Source organism: Physeter macrocephalus, chromosome 14, assembly GCF_002837175.3.
Source record: "Physeter macrocephalus isolate SW-GA chromosome 14, ASM283717v5, whole genome shotgun sequence".
Taxonomy (NCBI): domain Eukaryota; kingdom Metazoa; phylum Chordata; class Mammalia; order Artiodactyla; family Physeteridae; genus Physeter; species Physeter macrocephalus.
In genome coordinates this window covers 46,372,005-46,388,574 of record NC_041227.1, presented here as the reverse complement: position 1 = coordinate 46,388,574, position 16,570 = coordinate 46,372,005, and the positions used below count along the sequence as shown (strand labels likewise).

At 63.5% G+C, this 16,570-nt stretch overlaps 1 protein-coding gene across 1 annotated transcript in view; it reads right to left on the bottom strand.

Annotated features, from left to right (window-relative positions):
• Window positions 1-16,570, bottom strand: part of RRBP1 (ribosome binding protein 1) — a 60,001-nt gene that overhangs the window by 7,137 nt on the left and 36,294 nt on the right. Inside the window, exons 4-12 of the mRNA XM_024123390.2 lie at window positions 15,975-16,097; window positions 11,405-11,557; window positions 10,598-10,716; window positions 8,474-8,627; window positions 6,728-6,866; window positions 4,809-4,978; window positions 4,664-4,698; window positions 1,862-1,952; window positions 1,247-1,339 (exon numbers count right to left, since the gene is read on the bottom strand). Of these exons, the coding sequence (XP_023979158.1) occupies window positions 1,247-1,339; window positions 1,862-1,952; window positions 4,664-4,698; window positions 4,809-4,978; window positions 6,728-6,866; window positions 8,474-8,627; window positions 10,598-10,716; window positions 11,405-11,557; window positions 15,975-16,097 (1,077 nt within the window). The remainder of the gene's footprint in view (window positions 1-1,246; window positions 1,340-1,861; window positions 1,953-4,663; window positions 4,699-4,808; window positions 4,979-6,727; window positions 6,867-8,473; window positions 8,628-10,597; window positions 10,717-11,404; window positions 11,558-15,974; window positions 16,098-16,570) is intronic.

Below are 16,570 nucleotides of genomic sequence, written 5' to 3'. Positions count from 1 at the left end.
CGGGAGAGGCCACAGCAGTGAGAGTCCCGCGTACCGCAGGAAAAAAAAAAAAAAAAAAAAAAAGAAAGAGGGAAGGAGCCATAAGCAAAGCCGAGAAAGACTGCACTGTCCCTGGGAACAGATAACCCCTCCCCGCGCCCTGGGGGCAGGTGCAGGAGATGTCTGGCTGCAAGTCCCACCTGGTCACCCGTCCCCAGCAGGCTGAGCCTGCTGCCTGCCCCTCAGGGCCCGAGACCTGGAGCAGCATTAGGAGCTCCCGGACTAAGAGCCGGGAGTGAGGCTCTGTATGGGATTTGGGGCCGACGGCGGGGGGTGGCTGGCAGATGGATGCCCAGCCTGACCACAGCACCACATGCCTGGACTTGAGTCTCAGAAGCCAACCCTTCTCGCTCACCCGCTGATCCGTGGCCGGCTGTGGGCCCCCAACCTTGTGACCACCATTCAGGTGCCCGGCTCGTGGGAGTCCAAGCAAGGGCCGAGGACCCAGAGGCCAGCTCCCTGTCTTTATCTGGCTGTGTGACCACAAACAAGTCAGGTGACACCTCTGGTCACAGCTTCTGCATTTGCCACAGAAAGGCCAGACAGGCGCCCAGGTCACTTCTGGGGAGTCTAAGTGTAGCTCCACACGGCTCCCCAGCTCCGCCTCGCGGAGGCCTCATCTGACCCACCCTCAGGCTTCCTAGGAGGCTTGTGAAAGTTGCTGCAAAGCTCATGATAACAGGACAGACATTAATTCTGCACTGGCTGGGGGAGGGAGAGGGAGGGCAGGCCTGGCCAAAGCCGGTGGTGAGGCCCCGCCTGCTCCTGCTGCCGCTGCAGACCATGTCCCGGCCAGGGCCCTGGACACTGACCCACCCATGCTCCCCCAACCTGGGCCCGAGTGCTTGCTACTAAAGACTGTCCTTCCCCCAAAGCTCAATCACGGAGCCCCTGGGCCAGGACCGCAGGGGGCCTGAGAAAGCAGACAGACATCAGGGGAGAAGAATAACACGAGCGAAGTCCCATCTCGGGGCCCCCATGGCCTCCAAGGGCAAAAGGCCGAGCTGAGAAGCAGGAGACAAGGGCTCACCGCTCCCCACAACTCGGGGAGAAATGCGCGGCGGGAGGGCAGGAAGGCGGGCAGGAATATGCAGCGGCCGGGCCCTGGGTGGACTTCTGAGGCGCCCTGAGGCTGGGGCTGCCCTGCATGCAGTCTGTGTGGTCTGCTGAGCTGCTAGACCGAGGTGAGCCCAGGGCCGACGCTGACCTTGGCCTGGGTCAGGGACCGCAGCTTCTCCTCACAGCCCCTCTCGGCCGAGGCCAGAGCCTCCATCGCCTTCCAGTTCTTCTCTCGGAGGTCCTGGGAGGAGAGGGGAGACGGTCAACAGCCAGGCTGGTCTCCGCCGGGCGGGCGAGCCCTCTCGGACCCGTCTCTGGACCTCACAGGCCACCCCGGGCAGCACTGGCGCCAGGCTGCTCTCGGGTGGCCGGGGCCTGCGGGCGCCTTTCAGGGAGACTCATCTGCGGGCGGCGGGGATCTGCCGGCTCTTCATTGGGAAGAGTGTCCGCCACCAAATGGCCGGCTATGGCCCAGCCAGGCCCAGGGAGGCACGGCGTGTGTGTGTATGGTGGTGGGGGGTCCGGGGGGGACAGCCCAGGTCGGGGGGACGCAGCCGAGGCTCCCAAGAGCCCACCGCAGAGAAGGTGCCCTATAGCCCCCTCCTCACGCCAGGTGACCACACGACCAAGGTGACCACGTGACCAAGCCGACCCAGTGGGAGTCAGGACCCCCGAGCCCCCCCATGGGGAGCAGCCGGTCGGGACAAGGAGAGGCCCCAAGCCCCCTCCCCATCCACACAGCAGGCGGCCCCTCGACACTCACATTGTTCTTCACTTTCTGCTGCTCAACTGCCTCCTTGAGCTCCGTGGCCTCCTTCTCCAGACACCACACCTGCGACTCCAGCTCCATGAGGCTGAGGGGGGATGGCGGCATCACTGCCAGGCTCCGAGGGCCCGCGGCCCCCATAGGCCCCGTCTCGGGGCCCCTTCCTCTGCCCTGGAACACCTGTGGGGCCTGGGGCTGCGGTCAGTCCCCTCCCCAAGCCGGCACAGGCTTCAGGGGGAGCCTCAGCAGCCACCGTGGCCCCTCCTCTGAGGGCTGGGGGCCCAGAGGCCAGCGGAGTCCCACTTGGTGACACTGGCTGCGGGGATGGCAGCGGTCAGAGCTGCCACAACGGCCAGCGTGGGGACGCGCCCCGGAGAGCCAGGTTTTCAGATGCTCTTTCTTCTGGTGAACTGAGCCTGGTCCCACTCTGTCCCGCAGCACGCGTTGGCTGGCCCTTCCCTGCGGCCACAGCTGCCCTCAAGACTGGGCTGGGCCTCCTCGGAGGACGCCGCGGCCGGAGGCTCGGGTGGCACCGTGGCCTGCACACCCATCAAGTGCATCCCTGCTCTCAGCGCCGGGACCGTCCTGTGTCCAAAACCTAACTCTGCTGAGACCCGAAGGCTCCCCCTCAGTCCTGCGCCCAGGCTCCAGGGAATCAGCCCAAGACGACCCCGGATGCGTGCGGCTGGCAGGCCGCGGGGTGGGGGGTGGGGGGGCATCTTTTCACACTTCTCTCCGGACTCTAGGCCCTGCGGCTCCGTCCACCCCATCACCCGGAAAGCGAGGGGTGGACGCTCTAGAACTGCTCTGGCTGTTCTGAGGAAGACGCTTCAAATGGACACTTAATACGTCACCTTCTGCGTTAAGATTTAGGACAGGGAAGCCCCGGGGTCGCATAAAAGCTGACATCCAGAAGCCGCCGATGCCGACTTGAAGCAGCACAAGCAGGGCCCCTCTGGGAGCAGGAGGAAGCCCGTCTGAGGATGCCCGTGGTGGGGGACACGTTCGTATCTCTCACCGTGGGCCGGCAGGGCAGTACGCCACGCTGAGGAGGAGCATGAGGGCCAAACCACCTCGGCGAGGCTGTGCATGCTGCCCGCCCTGACGGCCCCGAGCACCATCTCATTTTCATTGTAAGCGCCGTTTGCACGTGGCCTCGAAGACGGCTGTCGACTTCTTGGATGTTGGTTTCAGGCCACAGAACCTGACCCCACCCTCAAAGCTCCACCGGGACCCCTCGCAGCTTCTCCTCAAGCTGCCGGCATTCTGCACCAGCGCTGGCCGCCCCCACACCCCTGCAAGAGCATCCCCAAAAGCACGAGGCCCCGAGGAAGAAGGCACTGCGGGCCGGTGGCAAGGACATGCTGACAGTCACCCCCCTTGGTAGCTACTGCCCGAGTTCCAGAACATCTGGGGCCGGATCACTCATCTCCTCCCCAGAACACGATGGCCTGGCCTAGACACAACTTCCAGATAAACAGTCTGAGAAGGAAATTTAAAAAACCCCTAATCCTGCCAAACATCTACATGATGCAAAAAGCTAGAATCAACCCTGCTTGCAACATGACTTACTTAGGTAACTAGTAATTAGCTGTGCAGTCCGAGAATCTGATCTTAAAATACAAGAAGCAAAACGCTAAACAGGGCTTCCCTGGTGGCGCAGTGGTTGAGAGTCTGCCTGCTGATGCAGGGGACACGGGTTCATGCCCCGGTCCGGGAAGATCCCACGTGCCACGGAGCGGCTGGGCCCGTGAGCCACGGCCGCTGAGCCTGTGCGTCCGGAGTCTGCGCTCCGCAACGGGAGAGGCCACAACAGTGAGAGGCCCGCGTACCGCAAACAAACAAAACAAAACAAAACAAAACAAAAAAACGCTAAACAAACACAACCTCTCTACCCCGGCAAGTACCATGAGCAACAAAGTTTGCCCAAAGCTTTCTGGAAAGGTGCACGGAGAGGGTTTGCTTCTGAGTCTCCAGCAAGGTGTTTTGGGGCCTCCGTGAGGCCGGCTTCCTTCCCCAGCCGCCAAACCTGAGCCCAAGGCCACGGAACATGGTCCGTGGCCTGGGGAGGCGCTGGGGAGGGGACTCACTAGCAGCAACAGCCGCAACAAGGGAGGTTGGTCAGTGGACGACCCGGGACATGACCGACCACCTGCACACTTCACCCCACGTGGCTGCCCTGGGGACCCCCAGCCACGGCAGCCAGGACCACCCCCCGAGCTCATGGGGCACCTGCTGAGGGACACACACACGGAGCCAACGGTCCTAGGACTTCCAGCCCCCTGGCTTTAGGAGCCCACCAGGTCTTAGCAACAGCAAACACACAGTCCGAGCAGGCCTGGGGCTGGGCCACTGAAGTTACCCGGCATCAACCCTGCGACCTGGTCAGCTGTGAACCGCACTGCATCCCAGATCTGTGCAAAAGCCCGGGCAGCCTCCTGGGTTCTCCACTCTGGGCACATAACCACTTTCCCGTTTGGGTTGCGACTTCAGCCCCTAAATTCCCTCGCCCCGTGGACACAGAACACCCTGACCAGCCGGTCCTTCCCGGGGAGAGAAGGATGGATGGATGCATGGATGGACGGATGGACAGCAACAGGCCCACCCCGCCTGCCGAGGCGCAGCCACTCTCCCCACAGCCTTGCTCCTCGAGGCAGGAGCTCCCTGCAAGGTGCCCTCTCCCCTGCCCAGCCTGTCCTGGTCCTCGAGGTCACTGGAGGGATGGGGAAAGGCAGGGCCTCTCAGAGGGCTCCTCCCTGGGACCCCCGCACCCAGGCCACGGCCCCTGCCTCCTCTTACCGGGCCTGCTGCTGGTCGGCCTCCTCTCGGCTGGCCTGGAACGAGACAGAGCCCTGTGGTCACGAGACCACCTCGCACAACAAGTCATTAGGGCAGGGCCCCTGTGGAGTGGGTGGGGACGCTCCCGGGAGGAGGTGCAGCTGACCTGGGCGTCCCGGGCCTGGCTCGCCTCCAGCAGGGCCTCGATGGAGCGGATCCTCTCCGTGAGCTGCGAGGTTTGCGCCTTGGCCTCATCCAGCTGCCCGTGGACACTGCTCAGCTCCTCACACTTGCGCCTCACCTCAGCCTCGGAGGACTGCAGCTGGCCGTGCAGCTCTGCGGGGGGGTAGGCCGGCGGGTTGCGGGATGCGGGGAAGGCCGGCACGGACGCCCCATGCTGCCCAGTGCGTGCCCGCGGGCTTCCAGGCACTCCCCTGACCCCTGGGTGTCCCGTTAGCTGGTGGAGAAAGTCACAGCCTGGCTTCCTTCTCAAGGACTCACTAGGGCAGAACAGAACGCCCCCGGATCACTCAGGAAAAGATGGAAAACTGGGCTCCTGTTGCCGTCTCTAAAACCTTGCTCTCTGGGAGATGGGCTCACGTCGCTGAGACCTGGGGAGTGGGGGGCGCCTCAGCGTGTCCTCCCTCGGTGACCTCCGCTAAGCCCCACCACGGCTCTGAAAGTCCTCCACGTGTGTCTGACTCCAAACGGCGGCCCGGCCCTGGTCTCCTCCCCGAGCCCCGGCTCAGACGCCGGCCACGTCCACACGCAGCTCTGCTCAGGCCTCCTGGTCCCCTCGCTGTGGCTGTTTTGCTTTCCTGTGGCCCCGCCTCTCACTCATCTACCAGGCCTGTGGATCCAACGTCCACTGCCTGCCGAATCCACCAGCGCCTCCGTGGCTGCCTGGGCCCAGCCCAGGTGCCTTTGGTCCGACGACTGCAAGGCCCCATCCCTGGTCCCCACCTGGAGCCAGAGCATCCAGAAGTGCAGATGGGATCCCGCCAGCCCTACCCACGCTCCCAGCCCCCTCATCACTCCACACGGCCCCTGAACTCTTCAAAGGAGGGTCACCCGGCCCTGCCCATCTACCCCACACTAGCCACTGCCTTCTTCTCCAGTCTCGCTTGCTGGCCTGCATCTGTTTCTGGTACAGGCCAAGTTGAAGTTCACTCCCATTCTCAGGGGCCCCTTCACGGTTTCTGTGAGGCTGGCCTCTTCCCATCATCCAGACCTTGGGCTTAAACATCCCCTTCTCCCCAGAGAGGCCTCCCCTGACCACTGAAAGCCACACCCGGCCCATCACAGCAGGGGTCAGCAAACTAGACCCTTGGGCCAACCCAGCCCACCACCTGTTCTTGAAAATAAAGCTTTATTGGCACGCAGCCAGGCCTGTCTGTCTAGGGTGGCTTTTGCACTGTGGCAGCAGAGCTGAGCAGTTGTGACAAACACCGTTTGGCCTACAAAGCCAAAAGTATTTACTGCCTGGCCCTTCACAGACACAGCTTGCCGTTTCTAGGACCTGCTCTAGGTCACACTGCCTACTTGAAGTCTGTCGACACGGATCCATCTACTGTGCCCGTCTCTCCTGCCGGAACACGGCCCCAGGCCCGCTGCTTCACTCCCGGCCAAGCCCCGGGCACCCACAGGAGTGCTCAGCCCCCAGCAGTGGCTCCTGAAGTACTGGTGAGCCCTCACCGGCACGGTCTGCCCTGCTTCTCCAGGGGCCCTTGGTGCCCTGGGTTTCGTCGCCACCTCCCGTTTGAGAAGGTGACTTATGAGCACAGGGGGACCATAAACCCACCTCCCGAATCTGGCCTCCAGGCCTGACTGGGTTGGAAGAGAAGGCCGGCAGCAGCCCCAGGAGCACCACGGCTCCAGGTGGGCCCCACAGCAAGTGAGGCCGAAGGGGCAGCATCTTCCACCTCGAGCCCACTCCCGTATCCCGCCCCACAGGCCACACCCCCACGGGCTCCACCCCAACAGGCCCCACCCACCACGTCCAGTCCTCCGCAGCCCAGGCCCGACCCCGAGCACCCCCTGCTACCCTCGCCGCCCCCACGGAGCCAGCCCCCACGCCGCCCTCACCAGCCATCTGCTGCTGCTGCTCCCGGGCCTTCTCGGCATCCGCCCGGAGGCTGGCGTGGCTGGTCTGCGAGCGGCACAGCTCCCGGCTGACCTCATCCAGGCGCTTCTGCAGGGCCTCCTCGCTCTCCTGGTGAGACGCCTGGGGGCCGGCAGAGGGAGGAGGGCCGGGAGGACGCGGCAGGAGGGCCCTGAGCCGCTTCTGCCCTAGAGCTCCTCACACCCTGCCATCCTGTGCCGATGGCTTACATTAAGCCTCCTGGGTTTCCAGGTCAGTTCACCTGCTAGGAAAGGCCAAGAGGCCACCCTGGCCCCTGAAGATCGGGCTTCTGGGGAAGAGGCCTCAGGTGAAGGCAGGACAGTCCCAGAAAGGCAAAGGCCCATTTTCACCTGAGTGTGGCACAGGGAGAGGCTTCCTACAAGCTAAACTTAGTCCGGCCTGAGCTGGAGATTTCCCGAGGGGGCCTGGTAAAGGTCATACGGTTGTTAAGCAGTTCTGGGCAAGGCATCCGTGTGTGTCAGTGTGGTTAATCCCCAGCCACCCCAAGACACAGGTACCACCACCACACCCACATTACAGGTGGGGAAACTGCGGCTCTGAAATCCGGGGCCCCACTGTCAATACCACGGGGACTCTGTGACCGCAGAGGGAGGAGATGCTCGCGGCCTGGGGCTTCCTGGCTACAGTGATGGTGACAACCCGGGCGCCAGAGTGAAGGCTCCAGCCCCGGAAGCACCAGGACCACCCGAAAGCCTTCAGAACATAACCACCAGGCCCTCCCCAGGGGCTCTGATCTCACTGCTCAGGGTGGACCTACTTTACACCAAATTATCCATCTCAATTGCACCCAAACAATCCAAACTTTATCTGTGCCTGTTCTTAGGCACACACACATCAGTCTTTCAATTTCCTGTCTGTCGTTCTAGTCCCTTCCATAAAACAGCCCCACTGCCCCACGTGCTACAGCCGAGAGCTTCAGTGACTGAGCAGAAACAGGTGCAAAGCTGTGTGGGTCTCCAGGGTTTCCTTGTCCTCCAGGGAAGTTACACGCACAGAGGTATGACAACTGCCCCACGCCCGCTCACCCCGCCCCGAAACAGGCCAGCTGGGGGACGCAGCACTAGTCAGGCCAATGAGCAGGGAGGCCCCAGGACTGAGGGGCCCCACTGGTTGCTGCCCAGCGCCTATGGGGCAGGGAAGGGACAATCTTCCTCCCTCCGGACAACAGGCAGCCCCCTGGGAAACTACAAGCTTCCGGGCCACATCCAGAGGCTGAGAAGAAAGAACACCCACCAGGCCTTGAAGCCAGAGGCTGCACCCACCGGCCTCGCTGCGGCCGGAGCTGTGACACCACAGGTGTGGCAAGTGTGGGACGGTGACTGCTCTGGGGCTGCCCTGGGGCTCAAACCCTGGCTGTGGATGAACTGGCGGAGTTGCTTAACTTTGTGCCTCCAGTTTCCTTCTGGGTAAATCACAGAAAATAACAGTATCTACCCCATAAGGTTACAATGAGAACTCCCTGAGTAAGCTGGTAAATGTTCAGAACAATGCTTAGCACACAGAAAGCACCCACTCGATGCTGACCAGGTATCACTACTAACAAGGCCAAGGTGGAGGGTTCCGGCCCCAGCCCTGCCTGGGCCCACTGCGGTCACAGTCACAGCTGAGAAGGGAGGACCCAGGGTGGCCGTGCGTAGAGCCTGGCGGGCAGGATGCACGGGCACCGAGGCGGCTGCACCCCAACTCACCTGCAGCTGCAGGACCTGCTTCTCGAAGGCGGCTGCCTTGGCCTCCAGGGCCTTCCGCCGCTGCTCCTCCTGCCGTGCGGCCTCCGACTTCTCCACCAGCTCCTTGCTGACCTTGCCCAGCTCCTGCCGGAGCTTGGCCAGCTCTGCGTTCTGCCTGCAAGACAGTCAGGAGGCCCCGCGTGACGGACAGGAGAGGGCTCAAGTCAGCTCTCGCCAGCCCTGAGAGCCGCCCGGGGAGATGGGACCAGAGGTCTGAGCCCTTCCTCCGGGGCACCTGCTCTTTCTTAAGTAGCTGCCGAAGTCCTGGAGCCCCTCTGAGGCCCTCTATATAATCAGCCACGTGGGTGTGACGTGTTTTATTGAAGATGCTGTTTTACAAGTACGGTGGAGGGACCGGCAAAAGCCAAGGGCAAAACGTGCACTAAAGCAGCCCACGGAGCCCCTGACAGAAGTGGCTGATTCCTCACGGCCGATCTGGGCCCAAATGAGCCCTGGGATGCTGCCCTGCAGGGCCGGGGCCAGCGGCCCACTCGCGTCCACACGCTGGATTCACTAGCCGACTGGACCACAGCCAGGCAGGGAAAGAGGCTGCAGCATTTTACACGAGACCCCTCAACGCTGCCCAAGAGCTGGGTCTCAGGACCGGCAAGGAGGCTCAGGAGTGACGGAAGGAGATGTGACTGACAGCAAAAGGGGCAGCTACAGACCCGCCTCTCCCAGCATGAGAAGGTTGTCAGCGTGCAGCCTCCTTCACAGCACAAAAGAGACCTCTTCACGGCAGGACGGACCGTCCAGCCAAGGGACAGTACCAGACCAGGCAAAGGCAACAGAGGAGACGGTCCACAGCCCTGGGAGGCAGGAAACCTGGCCAAGACCAGCTCTGCCCTGCTGCCTGGGGAGGGGAGATGTGGGCTCCCCGTCCGCATGGGGGAGGCCGCCCCGAAGCCCTCTGTGGGGCCCTCGGTGCACGCTTTCCAGGGCCAAGATTCGAGACTGGGGAGCCCACGCGAGGCTGGACTCCGGCACCAGGGATGGGGATGGGGGTGGGAGGCCAGCTGGGTGGCCCCTTGGGACCGACATGAAGCTCTGGGAGGGACGTGGGGACACCCGTCCCACACGGCAGAGTGTCCGCAAGCTGATGGAGTCAGCAGCCGCAACTCACTCAGGGCCAGGCTTTAGAGCTGTCCCCAGGATGGAGCCAGTAGTGGACCCTACATGAGAAGGAAGCCAGTGTCCCTCCGTCCCCACGGTCACCTTCTGCCGTGACTGCTGAGGAAACCGCAGCCCCAGACCATCAACCTGCCAGCAGGTCAGGACGGAGGCGAAGACAGGGACCCCTGAGAGAAGGGACCAGCGAGGAGGGTGGCTGTCAACCTCAGTCCGAGTCAGCAGGGCCGCCAGGAAAAGCAGCCCCGTGAGCACAGGCTTCGCTCCCGGTGCGGCTCGTGGGCGACACTCTTCCCACCTGCCCTCCCGCTACGGGCGCCTGCTCTCTCTGCTCCCGTCAGCCTCCTCTGGGGGAGAGAGGATGCTGTGGGGATAACAAGCACCCCAGAAATCCCTACAGGACACCCCGGACGCGAGAGGGCAAAGAAACGGGAACCAGGAGAAAATGCACTGGGGCTTCCTCCTGGCCAGCCTGCTGGGATGGTGATGCTCAAACCAGGGACACAGAAGACAGTGTCCCTAACAGGGTGAGGCTGAGCCCTGCCCCCTGGGGAGTGGCCTCTGCCGGCTCACGGAGGCCTCCCGGCTTCAGCTCCTGAGCGGCAGACGTCCCCTCCTGCACAGGAGACCCGACCGGGGGGATCAGGGCACTCAGGCCCACAGCAGGGCCCACACACCAGACCCTCATCTTGGATGGTCAGCCTGGCTCTGACACTCTGGGCCAGAAGCAGGGACACTGTGAAAATAGACATGAAGAAGTATCTATTCTCCCAGCAAAGCCAGGACCTGAGGGGATCTGGTGACACGGACGCTGGGCACGGGCTGGAGCTCACTCACCCTCCCAGGGCCTGACCACGCGAGAGGTCGCCGGCCACGTGTTGAAGGCTCACAGAGGGACCCTGCCCACTCCGGGCCCTCGGGGAGGTGCCAGGGTCCGGCCAGGGGCGCAGGGCTTACTTGCTCTCCACCTGGCTCGTGGCCTGGTTCAAGGCGTCCCTCAGGATGGAGTTCTCCTGCTGCAGGCGGGCCAGCTGCGTGTTGGGGCCATTCTCCAGCTGCTCCTGGAGCGTCCTGATCTGAAAGGTCATCCAAGGGGCATCAGAGGCCGCTTGGCCTGACAAAGAGAGCCACCTCAGAGCAAGGTCGGCAAGATCCCAGCCCGCAGACAGAAGCCCGGGGGGCTCCGCCTTCTCCACCCGACGGGGGGAGGCCCCCCTCAGAACAGGGGCCGGAAAAGTGCAGAGCCGAGCACTCAGCCCAAAGCCCCACATGGTGCTGGCGCGCTCTGCCCCGACCGAGGCTCTGAGACCCAGCAAAGGGCCACAAGCCACAGCCTACGGTTACCCCGAAGATGCCCGTTTCCTGCCCTCTGACCCCCCATGGCGCGGCCCGCTGGGAGCGGAGTGCGGGGCTCTGACTGTGCAGGCCAGGGTTGGCCCGGCCCTCCGGTGGGGCTGTGCGGCTTTTCGGGCCTCTTGTTTTACGGCGTTCTCCCAACCTCAAGTGAAGGAGGTGGAGCCGGCATGACTCCAGGGTCATGGAGAGGCTGCGAACTTGACCCATGGGCCCCCAGGGAAAAGGATGCAGCGCTGACCACTTGGGACCAGAATGCTTTCAGAAAATGCTCTTTAAAATGTACATACGTCTTCCTGGTTATTAACGTTAAACACACACACCATCTGGCCAGGTAAAACCACCCTCCCCCAAACAAACCCGATGGTGAGGGCCCCCTCCGCGGGCATCCGTGCCCGCCCTGCTGCCCACCTTGCCCTGCAGCTGCTGCACCTCCTGCACATGTTCCCGGTAGCTGGCCTGCATGCGCGCCTGCACGGCCGTGATCTCCTGCTCCCGGGCCACCAGCTGCTTTTTCACTTTGGCCTCCCCGGCTGCTGCCTTGGCCTTTTCCGCTGCCAGCTCCTGGGAGAAAGCAGAGGGCAGAGAGGCCGGTGAGGCGGGCGGGGGCAGCTTATCAGATGAAACCAAGACCATCATGACCCGGAGCATGACCTGGGGCCAGGAGAAGCCTGACAGCAGAGCCACAAGACCCCCGTCTTGAGCTCTCGGACAGACCCGAGCAGCCACAGCAGAGAACGAGCAGGGGATGAGGAGGGACCCCCGGAATCCCTGCCGGCCTGACTGGTGGAGGGCTGGCCATCAGGCCTTGAACACAGTGGGCGCAGTGGATACAGGTAGGAGCTGGGGAACGTGGCATCCTGTCCCTGGGCTCTCCAGGGGCACTGGCTGAACCCTGCTGGGATTACAACACCCTGGTTTGGCTCAGTCCCCAACAGCCAGGCCCCGGAACGCCCTCTTCTACTTGAGCATCTCTGTCAGGACCGACAAGGCAGCAAGCCTTGACAGCCGAGGGGTCAGCCCACTCCTGGAGGGCCTAGGTCCCCGTGGACAGCCGCTCGGTCCACCGCCCTATCCCTGGAATGTCTGCTCCGGTCAGTGCCAGATGCCCACAATGAACACGGGACGCAGGGCCTGGGGACCCAGAGCCTCAGGCAAGGGCAGAGCGCAGGGTGGGAAGGGCTGGCCGAAGGACGGGGTCTCCATCATCGCAGAAGGAATGGCAGTGGATGGAAACCATGGGGGAGCACGAAATGATAGTGTGAGGAGGGGTCCGTGCACCGGCCCCCGGGCGGGGGTGCTCTCTGTCGAGGGGGCCTCTAGCCAGACTGGGGCACAAGTCCCATGAGATTCAAGGCCCCTCCCCGTCCCGGGCAGTGGACCAGAGAAGCGGGAGAGCCTCCTCTTCTCCAGGCCGGGATGCTAGGGAGGTCCATCCCAAAGGGCCAGAGGGTCCCTCCCGTCTGAGATGGGGCAGAACCGGAGGCCAGGGAAGGGGCGGGCTGAGCGGGTGGCCGCTGGGTGCCAGGGCAGCTCTGCATGCCTGGCGTTCCCTGGGACCATCCGGGCCCCCTGGCCCCGCTCTTCAAAGACAATCCTCTTCCTGGCTGTGCCCAGGGTGAGGGCCCACAGGGGCAGAGGCCACTCTGGGACAGGCATGCGTCTCGTTCCTTCAATCCTCTTTGTAAGGCGAGGCTCCCCATCTCTGGTTTGAAGCTGAGCTCACAGAGCCTCGGGGAGGACACGCTTTCGAAGGCCGAGAGCAGCCCTAAGCGACAGGATGGGCAGGAACCTGGGGCCTTGTGGGCCCACGAGGGTCCCAGAAGGGATGGTATGCGAGGCGCCCCTCCTCTGGCTGAGCTGGCCGCTCTGCGGGGATTCAGGGCTCCGGCAGGCTTCCTCTGACCCATGCCTGCCACCCCACCCCAAGCAGAACGGAGGCCCCTAAGTACACGGTCCAGCCCCTGAGGAAGAATCACAGCCACAGACGTGGCCCTCTGCCCACCATGCCGGACGCCCGGAGGCTGAGCGTAGGTCTGGGGATGGCCTTCCCCACCCTGAGCAGGCCTCGGGCAGTTCTGGGCATCCACCGGGCTCAGGGTGTAAAGGTCCCAGTCTCCTGGGACAGGGTCCCAAGGCCACCAGGATTCAATGGGATTTCCCTTCCTTTTGCTCCTGGAAATTTTTAAAGGCAAAGAAAGGCCAGATTTTCCTCGGGGCATCTGTTTCATCCTCCACGGCTTCTCTTTCTTCTAGGAGCTCAGAATTCCAGGACTCCTCCTGTCTGTCAAATTCTTAATTCAGTTGCAATGGTCAGACTTATTTTCTTGAAAGGCACACCCACTGCTGGGGGCTGGAGCCCCGTTCCCTCTGACTGAGAGGGGAGGCGCCGTCAGGGCACCACCAGCCCAGAAACTTGCTCTGCTCCCCAGGCCCCGCGGGCCCCGCACCGTGAGTCTCCCGAGGCGGCTGAGGCGTGGACTGGAGCACCCCCGCCCTGAGGGTCTCCTCGTCCACCGAGGATTCGGAGCCCAGCCTCTTGGGCCAGAGTGAGGACAGGATGGGGTCCAGCCCAGAGTGTCACCTCGGGACAGAGGCCCCGGTGCCCAAGCAGATGACAGCTGGAAAGACGGTTTTCCAGAAGGACGGCTCCGGAGCCACGTGTGGTTCCTCAAATCCCTGAACACGTCCCCGAAGACGCTCAGAAACCAGGATGGAGGTCTCGGGACGCCCGAGCCCGTGAACTGGTGCCCGGGATGGTCTTTGAACCCATCTCTGTTGACTTCACCCACTTGCAAGGTGCCCACTTGATCTGGCAGACGGTCCACACGGCCTCTGTGTCCTTTAGCCACAGATCACGAGAAAAGGAATTCACCAAAACCCTCTTTTGCAACCATAAAAACTTCTCTACAAGGACAAAGAAATCGTGATGGGAACTAAACATGAAACGCAGATCCTATCCACCCCCCAGCTCCTGGGAAGATCAAGTTAATCGGAACTTCTACATTCTCAGAAGTTTCTCACGTAACTTTACTCAACGGTGCTGGGCTGGGAGACGTGGCACAGCAGTGGAATCCCCTCCGCTCTGCTTGAAACTCTCAACAGAGAGATGCAGGGACTCAGCATCCATGGACTCCAGGGCACAGAAGGACAGATGGCGATGCCTGGGGCTCAGTGGCCCCTGCCAGGCAAGGTGACCTCTGAGCTGAGACAGGAAAATGGGGGCCCCATCCTGGAGGGCTTCCTGAAGGAGGGGGCTCTTTCCAGTGAGCCCAGCGGTGAAGAGCACTCGAGGCTAATGCAGGAGCACGAGAGGCCCCGGGAGGCAGTGAGCAGCAGGTGCGTCGGGGAGCAGACTCGGGTGTGAAGATTGGGAGCCACCTGCACTTGAAGAGGCGGCCCTCCCAGGACCGCGTAAGCGCTGAGAGCCCGTGAAGACCCCTTGCGGCTCAGGGAGGAGGATGCCGTGGGGGAGGCAGGGCCCCGGCTGGAGGCACTGTCGGATGTCTTGCCTCAGAGCCAAGGCCTGGAGCCCCAGGGGCTGCGCCAGTGTCTCACGGCAGGGAGACCGTGCCTGGGCAGGGCTGGAAATGCATCTGGTCGGGGCGGGGGAGGGGGTCCGTGGGTCAGCTGCGCTAGGGTTTGGAAACTCAAGTGGCCGCCCCGGAGGGGAGCACCAAGTGTCCTGCACGGGTAGCAGCACCTAAGGGGCCTCCTGTAGCAGGGTGCATCCCCCACCCCACACCTGCTGCCCAGCCCGAGGTGGCCGGAGACCCCAGCAATAGCCACCATCACCGTCAGAGGCTGCACCTGCTCACTCATGACACATCCAGCCCACCCTAACCTCAGGGGCCGGTGCGAGGAACTGGCCGGGGAGCCACACAGCCACCAGCCGCAAGAACAGCCACACCCCTTTCCTCTCACGTGAGCTTTATTTGGGGGGTGAACACATCTTCTCAGGTTGTCCAGCAAGAGGATACGGGAGAACGGCCCCCAGAACCAAAGACTTCACAGCGGCTGCTGGCCGCGGGCCCTTGGGGCAGGAGGCGTGTGACTCACGGCCCACTTGCACGGTGCAGAGGCTCCTGGCCTGGGACACACCAGCAGCCAGGCAGGAAGGGAAGTGCAGCTGGCTCCTGGGAGCAGGGTGAGTGGCTCCGGCCGCCCTGCATCCAACCAGCAACCCGAGGCCACGGGGGACACTCCCGAGAGAGAGGACGAAGGCCACCGGGCAGGAGGCTGCACTAGGGGAGGCCTCGGAGACCGGCCTTCCCCTTCCGCCTCCCGGGCAGAGCATGGCCAGGAGCGACCACGGCAAAGCCTCGTCTTCCGCTCCCGCCGCCCGTCCGTCCCCCACTGAACAAACCTTCCCGTCGGGCCTGGAGCTGTGGCCGTCGCTCAGGACAAACTCTGACGCCTCGTGAGCGAGCGACGCAGGCGCCCAGACGTGTGGGACGTTCCGAGGCCCCAGCCGCCTCCCTGCGCCCGCTGGCCCGCGGAGGAGGCGGGGACAGGGCGAGGGCCACGCAGGGCGCGATGCTGGGAAGGACAGCTTAAACGGGGAGGGACCAGCCCCGCTGCAGGGGACCTGGAGCTCCTCCTCACAAGGAGAGGCCGCGTGCCGATCCCTCCTGAACGAGGCCCCCAGCCCGTCGGGGCAGCACGGGCCCTCGAGACCAGTGTTCACTGGGTACATATGTGTCACGTGCTGAACCACCAGGGGACCGCTCCCCAGACAGCGGAGAAGGGGCAGCAGCCCCGCTAAGCCCTCCCCACGGCTTTCTGCTCCAGTTCTCAAGAAAAGACCCTGGGACCCACTGTGCCCACCCTCCTCTCAGGGCATCACCCTAAAAAGACAGGACCACAACCGCGGGGCCGACTGTCCCCCTCCCACCCGTGCGTTCCCAGTCCCGAGAGGGGCCCCGCTGTGCAGGGGCCTCACGCAGCCACAGCCCCCGGGCCGACCCGGCGCTGGCCCTACCTTATTGAGCTCCCTCAGTTTGCTCTTGGCGGCGGCCGCGTCCTCCTGCTCCGTGGCCAGCAGCTTCTCCTTCTCTTCCAGCTGGCGTTTCAGAATCACCACGGGGTCACCCTTCTGAGTGGCCTAGAGATGCCCACAGAGCCGCGTTAATGGGGTGGGCAGACGCCTGGTTTGAGACTCACCCTGACCATCAGACCCCGACCCAAAAGCAGAGCGGTGGCCTGATGGCGTGGGAGCGGTGCCATCCCGACGGCACACGCTTCTGGGGGCGGCCCCTGCCTCTGCCGCCTGGTTGGCCAGGCCTCGGGCCCAAAGCTCTGGACCCCTGGGGTAGCTGTGGGAGCATGGTGCTTCCCTAACCCAGGTCGATGGTGGCCAGGGCCTCTTCCCGGCCTGCTGGGGGCCACTGGCCATCGTCCCTGGCTTGGTGCCCATCCCTCAGCTGCTGGGGGTGGCCTGAAGGCTGCCAGCTGAAGCGTGGAGGTGCGGGCACGGGGTGGGGGTGGGGGGGTAGGTACCTGGGGACAGTGGCCTGAGCTGAGTTCAGGCCTCTTTTTTTTTTTTTTTTTTTGTGGTACGCGGGCCTCTCACTGTTG